Raw genomic sequence first — 19,764 nt, forward strand, 5'->3', positions numbered from 1 at the left:
CTATAATACTATAATACCCAGGCAATGCCCCTATAATACCCAGGCAGTGGCCCCTATAATACTATAATACACAGCACTCCCTATAATACCCAGGCAGTGCCCCTATAATACCCAGGCAGTGGCCCCTGCAATACCAGTACTATGCCCAGTTATCCCTCCCTCTGACTCCTCCGCAGACTCAAAACCTGATAACAGACACGTCCGCCGACCGCATCACCAGGCGGGCCCGTGACATCATCGTCCTCCGCTATATATATGTATCCTTCCGCAGAACACTGAGCGATCCGCAGCATCGGACACTGACAGCAGCCAGCCAACCAACCAACCAACCAACCAACCAGGAGCAGGTAAGAGAGAGCGACAGGAGACATAATACTGAATGTTACGTGGGTCTTATATAAAGATAGACTCTGCAAGATGGGGTTAATAAGAATAAATCAACAGGATGGGGTTAATAAGAATAAAATCAGCAGTCCATACATAATAAGAATGGACTCTACAGGATGGGGTTAATAAGAATAAAATCAGCAGTCCATACATAATAAGAATGGACTCTACAGGATGGGGTTAATAAGAATAAAATCAGCAGTCCATACATAATAAGAATGGACTCTACAGGATGGGGTTAATAAGAATGGACTCTACAGGATGGGGTTAATAAGAATGGACTCTACAGGATGGGGTTAATAAGAATGGACTCTGCAGGATGGGGTTAATAAGAATGGACTATGTAGGAAGGGGTTAATAAGAATGGACTATGTAGGAAGGGGTTAATAAGAATGGACTATGTAGGAAGGGGTTAATAAGAATGGACTTTACAGGATGGGGGTTAATAAGAATGGACTCTGCAGGATGGGGTTAATAAGAATGGACTCTGCAGGATGGGGGTTAATAAGAATGGACTCTGCAGGATGGGGTTAATAAGAATGGACTATGTAGGATGGGGTTAATAAGAATGGACTCTGCAGGATGGGGTTAATAAGAATGGACTCTGCAGGATGGGGTTAATAAGAATGGACTATGTAGGATGGGGTTAATAAGAATGGACTCTGCAGGATGGGGTTAATAAGAATGGACTCTGCAGGATGGGGTTAATAAGAATGGACTATGTAGGATGGGGTTAATAAGAATGGACTCTGCAGGATGGGGTTAATAAGAATGGACTATGTAGGATGGGGTTAATAAGAATGGACTCTGCAGGATGGGGTTAATAAGAATGGACTCTGCAGGATGGGGTTAATAAGAATGGACTCTGCAGGATGGGGTTAATAAAAATGGACTCTGCAGGATGGGGGTTAATAAGAATGGACTCTGCAGGATGGGGTTAATAAGAATGGACTCTTCAGGATGGGGTTAATAAGAAGGGACTATGTAGGAAGGGGTTAATAAGAATGGACTCTGCAGGATGGGGGTTAATAAGAATGGACTCTACAGGAAGGGGTTAATAAGAATGGACTTTACAGGGTGGGGTTAATAAGAATGGACTCTGCAGGATGGGGTTAATAAGAATGGACTATGTAGGAAGGGGTTAATAAGAATGGACTCTACAGGATGGGGTTAATAAGAATGGACTCTGCATAATGGGGTTAATAAGAATGCATGCTGTAGGAAGGGGTTAATAAAAGTGGACTATGTATGCGAATAATAGGAATGAGTCGTGTGCCTGGGTGTTAATAATAATGTACTCTACATGAAGGGGTTAATCACGCACTCTATAGAAAGGGGTTAATAACAATGGACCCTGCATTTTAGGGGAGCTGTTTGGCGGCTCAATGAAAAAACATGGAAATCCAGGATACAGACAGTATAAGCGTTTAACCCCTTAAGTGTTTAACCCCTTAAGGACATGTCATGTGTGACATGTCATGATTCCCTTTTATTCCAGACGTTTGGTCCTTAAGGGGTTAAGAAAGATACAGGATCTATATCTATATATTATTTTACTAGGGAGGATACATTGTGTTCTGTGGAACAAATTGAATATTTATCAGAATGAAAGTCCCCACACCTTGTAACTGCTTACTAAGATCTATGCTATAAACCCATTATTTATTATATTGTAACTGCCAGGTGAATGCTGTAACACTATTAGTGAATAGAAAGGTATCATTATTTGTAAATATTGCTGGGTACATTAGCACCTGTTGTATATGATCTCCCCGTGTATTCTGGGTAATTTGCATTAACACTGGCATGGTTTATATTTAGTTAGAGGCTGTGATGTAAAATGGAATCCCTGAGTGGATCTGAAGGTCATGATGCTGTGTCCCCATCCTCCCTCAGTCAGGGTTATGTATCATAGGCAGGGGGAGGGGTAGTTTACACTGAGTTATAACCAGGGAGGGGTTTCTGGGTGTTGCAGAATGTAGTATTCCAGATATCTTGTGCATAAGATACAGTATATTTCTTAGAATTTTAGTCTTTCAACATGAAAGAAATCTTTTCTTATGGTTAAAATTTGGAGAGGTTGAAACACCGAAAACTGAGAAATTGCAGAGAATTGACCCGGAAATGGGAATTGTCAGATACAAAGCAGCAGCGTAGGAAAAAAAATTATTGTCCTAAAAAAATTCCAATTCAACACAATTACCAGTTTAGTGAAAAACCCCACGCTAGCACGCATTCGCCATAATCTCCATTTTCTGAAAATACGCAGAGATTACCTTTGCGTGGGCGTTCACGCCAGGTGTTAGATTCTACCAGATCGAAATGAAATGATCTCTGCATCGTCAGTTGTCGTCTGTGGCAAACCTGATGTGACAATGCTAACATTCTTGGACGGCCTGTCCGGCTCTCTATTTATATTACAATCTCTGGCCTCAATCCATTGGATTTGTTGCACTCTACCAATGAGTAACCCAGTAACCCTCTGCGAGCGTCTCCCATGGCGATCACCGCACTGCTTGGGGAATCCAGGCCTTAATCTTTCTAAGGGGATTATTTAATGTTATTAATGTGCAAGGAGTACATCTCTGGATAATGAATTAACTATGAATGGAGAATTCAGGATTCAGACGGCCGTATTTCCAATAGAACCCTGATTTTTTTTTCACACAGTATCCACATATTTCAGCACAGCTTGAATAGATTTATTTATTTTATTCCTGTAGCAGTTTTAAATTCCGAATAACGTGAATTTATTTCTCACAAATTAAACTAAAAACATTGATATATATGTTGTGTCAATTTCAGGAGAATATTTAATAAAAACAGAAATTGTGTAGGATTTAGATTAAATACTTTATCACCTTGACTTATACATATGAACTTGTCCCCCCCCTCCCTCCATCCCACACACAGACTAGGCGTGTGGGAGGCGATTTCAAGAGAATGGTGGTCCTAAATAGACCAAATTGCAGTATTGCATGTGTTTTAGATGAATTACTACTACCTGCCACAAGGGGGTGCTGCAGATATTCTCCTTAAATATGTCCTTTAGTTTATTTCTAGTATATATATTTATTATATGTGTACTATTCAAGTGGAGTTACAGGGTACTATGGGTAATAACCGGTAACTTTAGAGGGTTCTATATGGGTAATATTCAAGTAGAGTTACAAGGTGCATTATGGGTAATATTTCTTCATAGGTACAGGGTGCAGTATGTGTACAAGCCTGAGGAAGTGTCTCTGTTTGAAGTTCTGTTTTGTATCTCCTGTATCCCTTGGAGTGTGTTCTGTTGTGTTAATGTTTAGCCAAATGATAAACATTCTCTAAATGGAATTTACTGGTGTTAAGATCAATTATAGAAAATACTATCATGGAGGAAAATGTTACCTATTATAGGAGAATTTTACCCAAATAGAAGCAATGTATAAATAATTTAAATACATTTGGCAGTTTTTATGTACAATAAACTATTTCGGGAGATTTTACATAAGTCATCGTGTGAAAATTTAGTGAGTGATATGGATATCTGGCTAAAGGAACGAGTGAAGTTCAATGTAACCAGATATGACAGTTGGGGGTTGTCGGTTACATAATAATTGCAGTAACAGTAGGGAAGTCGGCTACTGAAGTTTAAGTGGAACGCGTTGGCATAGAGCAGTGGTTGGATAGCAGCCTTGTCCAGTGGGTTGGAGGTTTGGAAGTCAGGAGAGGGCCAGTGGCATAAGCAGATGACGAATGTAGTGTGGTTAAAATAAGAATTTGAGATTTGGTGTAGTGTGACAGTGATACCGGAGAAACTGACGGAAGCAAAGCACAGAGAGATGGACACAGGTTTCTTCAGGAAGGAAGAGATTCTTTATTGGATCACCGATCGGGACTCAGAGGGACTAATGTCACCAAAATACAGCAAGTTCTGAGCCCCGGACAATAGTGCAGGCTCCTTATATAGGCACATAACTCCTCCCATATTAAGCTCCACCCGCACATTCTCTTGACCAATCAGTACAAATAAGAATTAACTTCCTGCTTGACCGCATGGCCTGTCCAGTACAATGGAGGAGGGGAATACTACATCCTGTATTCTTGCACATGCTCCGTACACTACTGTTCGTATCTTGCCTCGTGCAACCAACTGATCGATACGTCAGCATATGCACGTACACATGCCACGTGGTAATCTCGGCCTACTAAATTTATTTTTACCGAGATTCCACCACAACAGGGAACAGTACAGACAGTCGTCGTACTAGAGTGTTAGACAAACATGTCAGGGGAAACATTTTTGTAGATACATTATTTGGAAAGTTTTTTTTACAAAAAATGGGAAAAAAATGGAGGCCTTTATGTCTAGTGGTGTCGCATTAAGTTTTCTAATGACTGCTGAGGTTTAGTGCTGTGAAAATGTTATTTGGTATTTACTATGAGAAGTTCAGGCTAGAGGTACTAGGCGTGTGAAGTGGAGGAAACTTGCTGGGGTCCTTGGAAATCTGAAAACTGAAGTTAATAGTGAGTGGAACTCACTTGAAATTGAAATTTCCACTTCATTCAGTTTTGAGAAAATAAAATCCCCCAAATTCCAAATTGTAGCAAACTGAAGAACAAAAAGCCAAATTTGGATGAAGGTAGCAAATCTCGATACGTTCACCAAATCCGCTATGAACATAGCTGGGTTAGTTCGGCCTTGTTTCTTTTCTAAAACACAGAACCATCAGATTTCATAATGTAATATTTGAATGTGTTCTTTAAACACAGTGTGTGTTTTGAACTCTATTTTTTGCATAAAGAAAACATTTAAAGTAAAAATCGAAATAGAGTAGCATTTCAGTCCCTCTAAATATGATTTACACCATGAGTCTTTAATTTCATATCGTTTTTGTATTGGTGAATAGTAAGTAAGAATGAATACATCTGGTATCCCATGTGCACACACTCACAGATATCTCATTAGAATCCCTGTTTTACAGTTTATGAAGAATTATCACTGATTAAAGCTGAACTATTGCTTTCTGTGATCTATATTAAACCCCTTAAGGAGTGATTTGTGTGAGCGGTGATTATTTTTTATTTTTTTTCAATGAATGAATCAATTCTCACTTATTGGGGGGAAAAAATTCATGAGAAATTGCTCACACGACTTATGAACTCGACTGTTTAATTTAGACCAAAGAAAGTAATAGTAATCATTTTGTTTGTTATCTATCTATAATTCAAACTATTTTAAATACTACAACTAGTCTCATTAGAGTTCTAATGTTTTATTGGGGTGTCTTCAGAAGAATTTATTTGTTAGAATCTATCTCTGAGCTATTTGCAGACAATATGGATGTTTACGTCTATGGTAACAGAAAAATCCTGGCAACAAGATCGTTTGAATGAAACATCATTTGATCTAAACCTTTGCTGCCATTTTACGTAACACTACTGTAAACAGCAGTTAGACAGAGCGCCTTATGCATTAGATCTACAAAATCGTAAGTGAGCTGTAGTTGGTCTGGTAAATGGACATCTAACTGGATGGTGGTCTGGTAAATGGACATCTAACTTGCCGGGGGTCTGGTAAAAGGACATCTAACTTGCTGGGGGTCTGGTAAATGAACATCTAACTTGCTGGGGGTCTGGTAAATGGACATCTAACTTGATGGTGGTCTGGTAAACAATATCATTTTGGTTTTTGCAGTTTTTCTTTGGTAATTGCTCTAACGCAGTTGTTTGTTGTAGTAGTAATAATGCATTTACTCCATCTGTCCACAGAACAAAAATGGCTTCAATGAAAGAAAAGCTCATCCACAATGTGGTGGCCGAACAATCCCTGCCACAGAACAAGATCACCATCGTTGGCGTTGGTGCAGTTGGCATGGCCTGTGCCATTAGCATCCTGCAAAAAGTAAGGCAGCCACATTGTTTGATTGTTTATGATTGTCTTTGGGGGATTGATGGAGGTGGTTTTAATAGAGTTTTTCTGTTTCTTTTTTTTGTTATGATTCTTAAAGCGGCACTGTCATGCCGAATCCTGTTTTTTTTTAACCCGCCTCCACTACATCCAATTGACCCCTTAGTCACCCCCAAATGCCCCTAATCCCCCCCCAAATTACCTCTTTTTAAATCTTTATCTTCTGCCCGATCTATATTCAGGGCGCCGCCATCTTTGTGTGGGTAGGTGAAGTCCCTTTGGGACACGTCATCTGCCCACACAAGACAGACTGTGAGATTCCCGCACATGCCCAGTGAAACACCTGGACATGCGAACGGGAATTTCATCTATTCATTCATTCATCAGACAGACGAATGAATGAATAGAAAAATCAGACGAACAAACTAACACTGAGTATCAGTGTTCGTTTGCTCGTTCGGTTTATTACAAGGAGGGAGCTACCGGCGTGCAGCTACTTCCTTGTAATATGTAAAGATAGAAGCGGCAGGGAGCAGTGCTCCCCACCACTTCATAAGCCCCCCATGTCCTCCCCCCTCACTCTATGGGGGTCAATATGACCCCATAATAGCACAAGGGAGATTAAAATCTCCCGAATGCCCCTACTCGCTATACTCACTGTAAAGTAAAATTACATAAATTACAATAAGGGGGCGGACCTATTGTCCTCCCCCACCCTGAATATAATGAGGGGGGGGGACGACCTACTGTCCTCCCCCCAGGCCCCCACCCCTGGGCGGCGGGTGGGGGCCATAATGATAATGAGGGGGGGGACGACCTACTGTCCTCTCCCCCAGGCCCCCACCCCCGGGTGGCGGGTGGGGACCATAAAGATAATAAGGGGGGCAGACCTATTGTCCTTCCCCCCCACCCCTGTGCGGCAGGTGGGGGCCATAATGATAATGAGGGGGGGACCTACTGTCCTCCCCCCCCCTGGCCCCCACCCCTGAGCGGTGGGTGGGGGCCCTAAATAAAGAGAGGGGGGTGGGGGCCCTAAAAAAACAATAAGGGGGGGACCTACTGCTCCCCCCCCGTCCCCCAACCCTGAGCGGCGGGTGGGGGCCCTAAAAAAACAATAAGGGGGGGGGACCTACCGTCCTCCCCCCCCTGGCCCCCACCCCTGAGAAAGCCATCTAATCACAGTGCTCTGTGTCATTTTACACAGCGTGGGAAAATTACAAAGAACTTTCCCACGCTGTGTAAAATGACACACAGCACTGTGATTGGATGGATTTCAAGCCATCCAATCACAGTGCTCTGTGTCATTTTACACAGCGTGGGAAAATTCCAAAGAATTTGCTCACTGCTTACTAGACATGCCCCTACTCGCGGTATAGCGAGTAGGGGCATATTATTTACTAATACTAAGTAATCTTTACTTAGTATTAGTAAATTTGGCTGAAAGACCAATTTAGGTCTTTCAGCCTTTTAGTAGATAGCTCCCTAATACCGTGGGAATTAGGGAGTTATCTACTAAGATGCAGCCGCGGCAATGAATAGGATCGGAGTTTCATTCATTAGAATGAAATTGCGATCCGAACAAAGTGCCGAATTGAGTTCTAAAAGAAACTAACATACTGTTCTCATTCAGTTAGAACGCAATTCGGCAGTTTCGTCTAAAATGACAGGAAGCATCGTGGGAACACTGAGGAAAGGTGAGAATTATGGGAAAATTTTTCTGACCAGCGGAAATGAAGCACACTTTGCTCCTGAGCTGGTCAAGCGGAGGAATCCTCCATAAGGCAAAGAGTCCCTACTTTGTCTTATGATTTTAAAGAAAACTAAAGAAGACAGGAAGAAAAGAATAGCAGATCCTGAGAGAGGGGGAGACGAGGAAGAGATTGAGGAAAGGTAAGTTCGGCATGACAGTGCCGCTTTAACCAGGAGATGCCAACTGTATTGTTAAACAAAATGCCTATGATTCTCAGAATCCATTGGCTGCTGGAGAAGCTAGAATAAAATGTTTCAGACTTAAAGGGACACTATAAGCACCCAGACCACTTCACCTCATTGAAGTGGTCTGGGTTCAGTGTCCCAGCACCCTTAACCCTGAACAGGTAATTAGTGAAGTTTTTAATAAACTGCAATAATTACCTGCTAGAGTTAACTTCTCCTCTAGTGACTGTCTACCAGACAGCCATTACAGGGACTTCCGGGTGGTTAGGCGACTTTTGGGCGTCTAAATGACACTATGCATGAGGACTTCCAGCGTCACCAGAATCCCCATAGGAAAGCACAGAATAATGCGAAAAAGGGGGGCTTGACAAGTTTTTTTTTTTTTTTTTTCTGACACTGTAGTTTCCCTTTAAGTCCAAATACATAAAAAGTAACCATATACACAATATGTCAAATTTCTCAGGAACTGCAATGTTTTACATTGCAGCAGTAAGTGCAAAAGGGTCACAGCACCCAGACTACTTCAATGGGCCGAAGTGGTCTGGGTGACTACAGTGTCCCTTTAAAGAACTTATCATCCATGGAAATATATATATATATATATACTGCTCAAAAAAACAAAGGGAACACAAAAATAACACATCCTAGATCTGAATGAATTAAATATTCTTCTGAAATACTTTACATAGTTGAATGTGCTGACAACAAAATCACACAAAAATAAAAAAATGAAAATCAAATTGTTCAACCCATGGAGGTCTGGATTTGGAGTCACACTCAAAATTAAAGTGGAAAAATACACTACAGGCTGATCCAACTTTGATGTAATGTCCTTAAAACAAGTCAAAATGAGGCTCAGTATTGTGTGTGGCCTCCACGTGCCTGTATGACCTCCCTACAACGCCTGTGCATGCTCCTGATGAGGTGGCGGATGGTCTCCTGAGGGATCTCCTCTTAGACCTGGACTAAAGCATCTGCCAACTCCTGGACAATCTGTGGTGCAACGTGACGTTGGTGGATGGAGCGAGACATGATGTCCCAGATGTGCTCAATTGGATTCAGGTCTGGGGAACGGGCTGGTCAGTCCATAGCATTAATGCCTTCGTCTTGCAGGAACTGCTGACACACTCCAGCCACATGAGGTCTAGCATTGTCTTGCATTAGGAGAAACCCTGGGCCAACCGCACCAGCATATGGTCTCACAAGGGGTCTGAGGATCTCATGTCGGTACCTAATGGCAGTCAGGCTACCTCTGGCGAGCACGTGGAGGGCTGTGCGGCCCCCCCAAAGAAATGCCACCCCTCACCATTACTGACCCACTGCCAAACCGGTCATGCTGGAGGATGTTGCAGGCAGCAGAACGTTCTCCACAGCGTCTCCAGACTCTGTCACGTCTGTCACATGTGCTCAGTGTGAACCTGCTTTCATCTGTGAACAACACAGGGAGCAGGAATTTGCCAATCTTGGTGTTCTCTGGCAAATGCCAAACGTCCTGCATGGTGTTGGACTGTAACACAACCCGCACCTGTGGATGTCGGGCCCTCATACCACCCTCATGGAGTCTGTTTCTGACCGTTTGAGCAAACACATGCACATTTGTGGCCTGTTGGAGGTAATTTTGCAGGGCTCTGGCAGTGCTCCTCCTGTTCCTCCTTGCACAAAGGCAGAGGTAGCGGTCCTGCTGCTGGGTTGTTGCCCTCCTACGGCCTCCTCCACGTTTCCTGATGTACTGGCCTGTCTCCTGGTAGCGCCTCCATGCTCTGGACACTACGCTGACAGACACAGCAAACCTTCTTGCCACAGCTCGCATTGATGTGCCATCCTGGATGAGCTGCACTACCTGAGCCACTTGTGTGGGTTGTAGACTCCGTCTCATGCTACCACTAGAGTGAAAGCACCGCCAGCATTCAAAAGTGACCAAAACATCAGCCAGGAAGCATAGGAACTGAGAAGTGGTCTGTGGTCACCACCTGCAGAACCACTCCTTTATTGGGGGTTATTTTTTTGAGCAGTGTGTATATATATATATATATATATATATATATATATATATATATATATATATATATATATACTTATTAACCTTATGCATCAATGGAGGTTTTGCTCCTACTTTCTGGAATTATTGGCTTAACATGTACCCAGTTTAAGGTTTACTTTATCTGCAGATAGCCAATGATCTCAGAGTTGCATGAATGTACACGGTCATCATGTGAATATATTACAGAACAGTCCTGGTCAAGTGTAGAGTACTTGCCTGCCTTTGTAATATTTATTAGAAAGACCATTTAAAAAACTAGTCAGGATTTGGGTCTTGTGGTTGATATTGAGGGTTAATGAATCATTAAGGTAGAATTTCCTAAATGAAGTTCTCTTTCACTGTGCCCAGGACTTAGCAGATGAAGTTGCTCTGGTTGATGTGATCGAAGACAAACTGAAGGGTGAGATGATGGACCTTCAGCATGGAAGCCTTTTCCTGCGCACACCAAAGATAGTCTCAGGAAAAGGTAAGTTGACCGAATAGAAGTTTTGGTGCAGATTTACAAAGGTGTGATGTGATCATATTCCCAAGCCTGTTTAAAACCACAGTCCACTGCCCATATAAACACTCACACATACTTTTCCTGCTTTTTTTGCCTGGATTGCATTGGATTCCCAAATCCACTGTTGGCTATTTCATTTTAAGAAAAGGATCCACCTCTAATTACAATTACAATAATTTATATATAGCAAACCTAGTACACAGCACGGAATAATGGATAAACCAAGACAAAATATTAATTCTACCAAAACACGTTGATACATGAGAACAGTGGGTGAATCGGGCTCTGCCCAAACTCTGTTTTTTTTTTTTACAGATTACAGTGTGACAGCAAACTCCAAGCTGGTCATCGTCACAGCTGGCGCAAGGCAACAGGAAGGGGAGAGCCGTCTGAACCTGGTTCAGCGTAACGTCAACATCTTTAAATTCATCATTCCCAACATTGTCAAATACAGTCCCAACAGCATGCTGCTCGTTGTCTCCAATCCTGGTGAGTCTTTTCCCCTCGTAGCTTCAGATCATTTATTGATTGACCCATTGCACAAGGAACAAGTTAATTGAACCATCACAAGACCAAAACCAAGAACGTGTCTGGTAGAGGTCTAACTAGGCTTGATTAGTAGTTAGAGCTCCACCAGCAATATCTATAGAACTTACCGGTTCTGCCAGAGGTGGTGTTACATCTACAGCATTGGAGGGGTTAAACTCCGTATGCGCAATGTTTCAAAGCAAAACACTGCACTTACAGACTCCAGTCACCATGAGCACTTCAAGATCACTGAAGTGGTCATGGTGTTTGTAGTCACCCTTTAACATGGAATACGAAATAAATTATTTTGATAAAGTAAGTAAACTTGTGGGTTTTTTTGTCCATATTTGCTGAAAGTTTTCTAACCCTTTCCATATTTTATGGGATGGTGGCAGAATCCCATCACCTCGCTCTCAGAACAAATCAGCATTCCTCTGGTGTTTTTGTAGTGCTTCGTTTAAATGAGATGTATTTTGAGTTATCTGGATTGACAATGTTTTAAATTGATATCCAGAAAACCCAGGCTCCGGTCTAGTACGTTGACCCAAAATGTGATCAGTCAGCATGTATTTCTTAGTTTCCTCTCTGACTTTATTCCACAAAATATTGTATTTGTTTATTTCCTTTTAATCAGAATATCCATCCTCTTGTCTTATTCTGCTAGCCAAATAATTCTGTAAGCCCTGAGCATGACCCTACTTCCATCCGTACATGGATCGGAATGGGACACTTTTGGCAACTTTTCAGATGTTAGGATTTGTAACCTATAGAACCGTTACCTTAATTTTGACTCCTTGGATAACGTAAGGAAAGATTTGAGTTTTAGGGTAAGATTTTAGATTTTTGAGTTTAGGGTTGAGAAAGTGGCCTGTGTTAAAATTAACCCAAGGCTTTATCTGGTAGAACACATTACTCGCTACAAAAACCCTTTTCTTTATGATGGTTCCTTGTTTGGAAAGTGAAACTGCACATGGTCGTGTTAGAAATTTGTTATTATGACCAGGAGCCCTTTATCTCTATTTAGATTAATCCAATATCACTCATCTAGGATTGTCTACTGTTGTTACAGTTTCCAACTTGTTAAACTGCTTTTTTCCCCCCTTCCTCCCCACAGTGGATATCTTAACCTATGTGGCCTGGAAGATCAGTGGCTTCCCCAAGCATCGTGTTATTGGCAGTGGCTGCAACCTGGACTCTGCTCGTTTCCGCTACCTCATGGGAGAGAAATTGGGCATCCACTCTCTGAGCTGCCACGGCTGGGTTATTGGAGAACACGGAGACTCTAGCGGTGAGGGCAATTCTCCTGCTTCTTAACTGACCCAAAGACACATTCCTCAGGATAGTCACTAGACCTAAAGTAACACTAGACTGGGTCTAAATTTATCCGTAACACTGGCCTTTAAAAAGGTCACAAACGTAACTCAAGAAGTTCACAATCTGACCTTCCCCAGTAAAAGTCAGAGTTCATAAGAGGTTTTTGTACACCAACTGGTGCACATGCCACATTACAACTGATCATTTTGTAGTAAAATTTTGTTTTTACATTTTTAACAGCAAAGTTTTCTCTTGTTTTTTTATATAAGTAACATTTTTCTTCTGTAGAAATCCATACTTTCAAACCATTCAATATACCATCTGCTCTTGTCACTGCCTAGCATTCTAAAACAAATTTGTCGTGAGATTGTCAGCGTTTGTTCATAATTCGATTAACAACAGGCTTGTGTCATTCTGTTTTATCACAGCGCAGTAAATGAATTCAATAAGAGGTTTATTGCATCCAAGACAGTGCAGATCATTACATTAAATGTTGTACGTATCCTAAATCCAATTGTGGTTGATTTATGAGCAATTTATATAGACACATGTAGTTCTTCTCTGGTTCTTAAAATAATCACTTTTGGTTTTAAATCTAAGTATTAGAGAAACATAAAACCTATCTGACCACTGTTTGCATTGAATAATAGGTTATCATCCTATAAGGCAGACACTGTGAGGTTAAAGCAGAACTGACAGTTCTTCAGAATTGTCAATTCCTCATTTTGACATCCTGGTGAATTATAATAAGGGCCTCATGTGCAGAATCATTTTATGTCTCTTTGATTTTTTGTATAGGTTTGATGTTCACTGGTAGTGTATTCGAAATAAGGATTGTCTGTTATTATTTTGTTAACAGAGGGTTGATATTACCTTTTAATTGTGTTGGTATATTTCACAAACCTTTGTCTCTCTGTTATTTCGACAAGAAGTTATATAGAGGTTGAGTTGCGTATTATTGTGATTTGCTAACTAAACTATTTTTTTTTTTTGTTTGTTTATTTTTTTTATAGTACCTGTTTGGAGTGGTGTTAATGTAGCTGGTGTGTCTCTGAAAACTTTGAATCCTGAAATGGGATCAGATGCAGACAAGGAGAACTGGAAGGAGGTCCACAAACAAGTCGTAGACAGGTACTTTAGTGTTGTATTAGTTAGCCTAATCTAGAGCTCTGACAAAACTAGAACATTTCCAGAGCTGTGCAGTGTAGCTGAAACATCTAATATGGATTTCGACTTAATGAAATAACTTTAAAAAGGGCTGAGATGATTTGCATGACCCCGTGTTGAGTATTCACAAACTTGTTCAGTGCCAAGTCAGTTTGTCTATGGGGAGAGAAAACGTACTGCAGTCCTGCACAAAATTGATCTCACGCAAGATTGTTGCATTATAATTCGGTTAATTCTCTTAATTAAAGGGACACTTCACTCATCAAGCTTTTAAAGTAATTCTTTAAGCATCTGGAGTGTCCCTTTAAGGTACTGGTAAGGAAATTGCATGTTTTAGGTCAAAATAGCCAAAACAAAAAATGTTTTGTTTTTTTCTCCGAAAGATTGAAATGAAATCCAAATTGGCAAACTTAGGCAGATCTGAAAAAATACTCTCTAATGCAGTTCTACTAAAAGCTTGGCTAGTTTAGCCTGAATTTTGCCTTGATTATCTCAGTTCTGTGTAGAATTTAGTGAATAAATTACTGTATAAAAAATCAGCTGTGATCTTGGCATGTCATTTGTGAAACGGGTACATCCACAAAGTTTACCATTCGGTGGTGACTTGTGACCTTCACAAAGAGCTGGTGGAATGATGTTCATGCAACAAAGGCATATAAGCAAGAGTCCTACATTTATAAAGCAACTGTGTCATTGGTAGTGCTGGTTAGTGGGGGACTGGGTTTGGGAAGCTAGATTAACGGTTACATTTATTCCATGAAACTTGTATGTTTACAGTGCCTACGAGGTCATCAAACTGAAGGGTTATACATCTTGGGCTATCGGCTTATCCGTCGCAGATCTGGCCGAGACCATCGTAAAAAATCTCAGGCGTGTACATCCAATTTCTACAATGGTTAAGGTAAATTTTGTTTGTAGAAAATTGTTAATTTCATGGCAGAAAAGTACTTTTTAACGAAAAATCAGTTAGAAGCCATTTCAGATCCAATTTCTATTTTATCAAATATTTGACTAAACTCTTATCCAAAGACAGACATTACTTTTTTAAGTAATTTTTTTCTAAGGATACGTGTAAGAAGCATACTTGTTTATGTTTGTATAAACTGGATGTAGTACTTTACAATATGACGACAGGATTAAACGTCCAACAGCTATTTTATAATGTTTAAAGAAACACTAGCCAAACTGTTTCATGAATTATCAATGATTTACAGGCACAGGAAACAATAAGTTTTTGTTTGTTTGTTGTTTTTAAGCATTGTTAAAACAAGTGCATAATGGACAACGGTGTATACACCAGTCCAGCTTCCGCGCAGTTTACGAACACCATTTACTGTATCTAAGAAAAAGTTCTTACATGAACGCAGAATCACACTATTACTAATTACACAGAGATGAAAACATTTAAGCAAACATAGTAGATATGGGAAAAATCTCCAACTGATCTGCAGCCTTTGTTTCACTCGGATATAAATTCACTAGTTTGGTCGTTAGTAAATACCCATGTGTGAAATGAAACACGACAATCTCTTCTGGTCTTTCCGTATGATATTCCTCAGTCCATGTTTTTCCGATTTCAGGGAATGTATGGTGTGAAAGAAGACGTTTTTCTCAGCGTCCCATGTGTACTGGGTAATTTGGGTATAACTGATGTGGTCAACATGACACTGATGCCTGATGAAGAGGATCGTCTAAGAAAGAGCGCAGGCACTCTCTGGGGCATTCAGAAGGAATTGCAGTTTTAAGCTGTATTGTAATATTCATGTCAGTCCATTGTCTTAAAGTGTTTTTAAATTTTTAATATATGTTGCACTTTTAGGTCATATTCATTATATTGTAATTATGTGTATGTGTGTACCTCAGTCCAGTGAACCCTTCATTTCCGCATTGGAAGCCTCTGCTAGTGTAAGTGTACACTAATTGGATGGCTGCTCTTGTTAAGAAAAAGTTAATTTAATCATCAGAAAAATTAAATTTATTACGTATTGTGCGTTATGTGTTACCTCCAAACCATTGTCATCACAGCCTGGAAAGAACAATCTGCAAGAAGATTCTGCCTTTGGAGTGAGGCAGAAGAATTTGATATTTATCAACCTTAAAGGGACTTAGGTCTGATATATAATAATTATAGATAGAGCTGGTGATTGTAATATGATATTGTTTACAGTCTTTAAATAGTGAATAGACAAATTATTAGACCTTTTGTGAATGCAAAGGGTACACACCAGGCTCTTAAAAGGGTCAACATAAATGTACAGTAGTATCTCAGGAAGGATAGGAATGTATTACTGAAATATAAATCATCAACGTAACAATCAGAATTTATCTTGTTGTCTTAGTCAGTTATGGTTGATAAAATTTCCAGTGACAACGAATGCCTGTATTTACAAATTTAGAGTGAATGTGATATTTGAAGCAAAGAGAAATGTAAAAGCAAGGCTGAGACACTATTAAATCATGATAATATTTTCTCCTATTGGTGACTTATTCCGAGGTTTCTCAATAATTTTTACGCATACCAACATATTATATAGCAATAGCTAATCACATTTTTATATACTTGCTGCAATTAGGACCGTCTTTCTAAATGATGTTGCAAAGTATTATGCAAAATTGTTTCCATAGTTGAAGTCCAGTATATCCAGAAAGGGAGGGGTGTAATTATGCAACATTTATCAGGTATAGTTTGGCTCTGCCGGGGTAAAACATTAACTGTACAACAGCATGTAATGTGCAAAACACAGTATGTGACCGTGCTTGTAAGACACAGGCAGCAAAACTAATTTATTTAGACCCATTTTGCATGAGGCATGGCTTGACAACTGCAAAGCTCCAGGAGCTTACTAGGAAGAGATCTCAAATAACGTAATTTACAACATATATACATATGGTCATACAAGTTTATTTTCATGGTCCATGTTTCAGTTTAAGCCTCAAAGGAGGTCAATTTCCCCCTTGTAACCTTTACCACACAGTTTTTCAGATTCTTGGACAAATATCACGTCTCTGGCCCATGTGAAATGCAGGACAGGAACTGCCCAGCAGTGTGTAGCATTTATGATTCCCCCCTCTGCAAGCTGCATAGCCATTATGCGGAACTTACAATTTAAGTACTGTGGTGTTGTGGCTGTATAGTGATTAGCTTGCTTTCGATATTTACCTAAAACTACCACTGTCCAACAGATTCAAACACACCAATGACAGGTTATCTTGCCTTTGAAGAGGGGAAACTTAAAGGGACACTATAGTCACCAGAACTACATCATATTGAATTTGTTCTGGTGTGTTGATTCAATTAATCTCTATGAGGAGATGCTGATTGGCCAGGGCTGTGTTTGAATCATGCTAGCTCTGCCCCTGATCTGCCTCTTTGTCAGTCTCAGCCAATCCCATGGAGAAGCATTGTGATTGGATCAGGCCACCACTTCTGATGATGTCAGCAGACAGCTTGTTTTTCTGAGGCAAACAGCATGCAGAGTTACAGCTTCTGGCTTGAATACATTAAGATTTTGCTATATTTAGGGAGGCATAGGGGGGGCTAATTGGTGGTTTTAATACATGTTTGTGTTCATGACCCTATAGTGATCCTTTATAAAACATATTTTGGTGGGTATATCACGAGGATTTGACTGGGGAAACCTTATTTAAAGAATGGTATTAAATTCTCTTGTTTGACATCTAAATAGAAAATAAATGTAATACAGGGCCAGGGTAATATTACTTTTCACAACAGATACCAGTACAGAGTTTTAAATGAAGAATAAATCAGAGGTGTCAAATATACCCATGGGGCATATCAAGTTTAGAGTTGTAGAATTACTTCAATTAACCTTTAAATGCATCAATTTGGCAAAATTAAGAAAACGAATTATTTAAAAAGAGAAAATAGCAAGTACTTTACCTTTTACTTATAAGCCAATGAAGCTTAAGAGAGAACAGTATTAAATAAAATAAAAATTATTTACATATAATGTAGTGCTTGGTATGGTGTCTTGTGCTTGAGTTGGGTAACAATGGCTTGAATGACAATCACACCACCTTGAGCAAGACACCTTATTTTATATATATATATATATATATATATATATATATATATATATATATATATATATATATATATATATAAATACAAAGTAGAATGGCTGCACTCACGGAATTTCTTCAGTTTAAAATATAACTTTTAATGAAATCGCATAAAAATCGACGTTTCAGTCCAGCCTGTGGACTTTCATCAGGATATGTCATCATTAAAAACATTGCTGTATATATAGGCATATAATCATAGTAATACATTAATTAAACAAACATGTGTAACTCACCCCAGGTGATGTACCAGCGTCCTCCCCATCCAAGTGCGCATGTGCACCAGTGTACACGCCCCCTTCGTGACGTAATCACGCTACGCTGCCGGCGTAGTCATGGGACCGCTGCTTAAACAAAACCCACCTCCATAGTCATGTGAGCTATCACTTACACATGTGCATCACCCCAAGTGTCAATATTATGTTGCCGGCTCGTGATCCGGTCATGTGCGCACACACGTCATTATGCCCGCCTACCAACGTGACGTCATCACGCCGCGTTTATCGGCGTTGTTATGGCAACGCGGTGTCTCTAACTTCCATCACCATAGTGATGTAAACTACCACTGTTTACAACTACACATAGAGTGATCAATAAAAAAATGGATGAAATATATAAAAACTAAACTGCATGATGTGAAAGTGCTAAGTGAGAAAATTATCTTACTTACATATAAACCATCTAGTGCATAATGTTAAGGGCAATTGTAAATTGCTACTATAGTGCTTCCCAGCACTCCTGCATAGAAACAACGTGTCATTAAGCCTCCATTATAGAGGTCTGTGCATATGAATACTGTATGTATTTAAAGTGACAAGTGCAAAAAAAATTAAAACAATTAAAACAATATAAATTGATGTGCTGATATGTATACTAGATAGGATCATTATGTGTTTTCACGTTGACACTTTGATATTCACTTTTGTTTGGTTGTTTTAATTTTTTTTGCACTTGTCACTTTAAATACATACAGTATTCATATGCACAGACCTCTATAATGGAGGCTTAATGACACGTTGTTTCTATGCAGGAGTGCTGGGAAGCACTATAGTAGCAATTTACAATTGCCCTTAACATTATGCACTAGATGGTTTATATGTAAGTAAGATAATTTTCTCACTTAGCACTTTCACATCATGCAGTTTAGTTTTTATATATTTCATCCATTTTTTTATTGATCACTCTATGTGTAGTTGTAAACAGTGGTAGTTTACATCACTATGGTGATGGAAGTTAGAGACACCGCGTTGCCATAACAACGCCGATAAACGCGGCGTGATGACGTCACGTTGGTAGGCGGGCATAATGACGTGTGTGCGCACATGACCGGATCACGAGCCGGCAACATAATATTGACACTTGGGGTGATGCACATGTGTAAGTGATAGCTCACATGACTATGGAGGTGGGTTTTGTTTAAGCAGCGGTCCCATGACTACGCCGGCAGCGTAGCGTGATTACGTCACGAAGGGGGCGTGTACACTGGTGCACATGCGCACTTGGATGGGGAGGACGCTGGTACATCACCTGGGGTGAGTTACACATGTTTGTTTAATTAATGTATTACTATGATTATATGCCTATATATACAGCAATGTTTTTAATGATGACATATCCTGATGAAAGTCCACAGGCTGGACTGAAACGTCGATTTTTATGCGATTTCATTAAAAGTTATATTTTAAACTGAAGAAATTCCGTGAGTGCAGCCATTCTACTTTGTATTTGGATATTTGGAGCCCTGGTAATGCACCCGGTTCATTGCAAGAACTGAAGGACAGCTTGAGTGCAAGGTATTATATATGTGTTTATATATATATATATATATATATATATATTCGCCTACATCAAATCCTCACATTGTAAGCTCATTTGAACAGGACCTGGCTATTTAAATCATTCATACACCTTCAA

The 19,764-nt window shown here is 40.0% G+C and overlaps 1 protein-coding gene across 1 annotated transcript; it reads left to right on the forward strand.

Annotated features, from left to right (window-relative positions):
* Positions 1-282: 282 nt before the first annotated feature.
* LOC134578894 (L-lactate dehydrogenase A chain) lies at positions 283-16,243 on the forward strand. Its single transcript, XM_063437978.1, has 8 exons — positions 283-347; positions 6,142-6,274; positions 10,605-10,722; positions 11,074-11,247; positions 12,401-12,574; positions 13,614-13,731; positions 14,545-14,668; positions 15,348-16,243. The coding sequence occupies exons 2-8, from the start codon at positions 6,149-6,151 to the stop codon at positions 15,510-15,512; spliced, it is 999 nt and encodes a 332-aa protein (XP_063294048.1). The 5' UTR covers positions 283-347; positions 6,142-6,148; the 3' UTR covers positions 15,513-16,243.
* Positions 16,244-19,764: the final 3,521 nt, after the last annotated feature.

This window comes from Pelobates fuscus, chromosome 12 (assembly GCF_036172605.1).
Source record: "Pelobates fuscus isolate aPelFus1 chromosome 12, aPelFus1.pri, whole genome shotgun sequence".
NCBI classification, from domain to species: domain Eukaryota; kingdom Metazoa; phylum Chordata; class Amphibia; order Anura; family Pelobatidae; genus Pelobates; species Pelobates fuscus.

What these genes read in the sequence shown, in the direction of transcription:
- LOC134578894 (XM_063437978.1), top strand. Translation starts at nt 6,149, where the DNA reads ATGGCTTCAATGAAAGAAAAGCTCATCCACAATGTGGTGGCCGAACAA. An exon ending in GCTCGTTGTCTCCAATCCTG is followed by an intron (nt 11,248 to 12,400) that starts GTGAGTCTTTTC and finishes TCCTCCCCACAG; the next exon opens with TGGATATCTTAACCTATGTG. An exon ending in AGAACACGGAGACTCTAGCG is followed by an intron (nt 12,575 to 13,613) that starts GTGAGGGCAATT and finishes TTTTTTTTATAG; the next exon opens with TACCTGTTTGGAGTGGTGTT.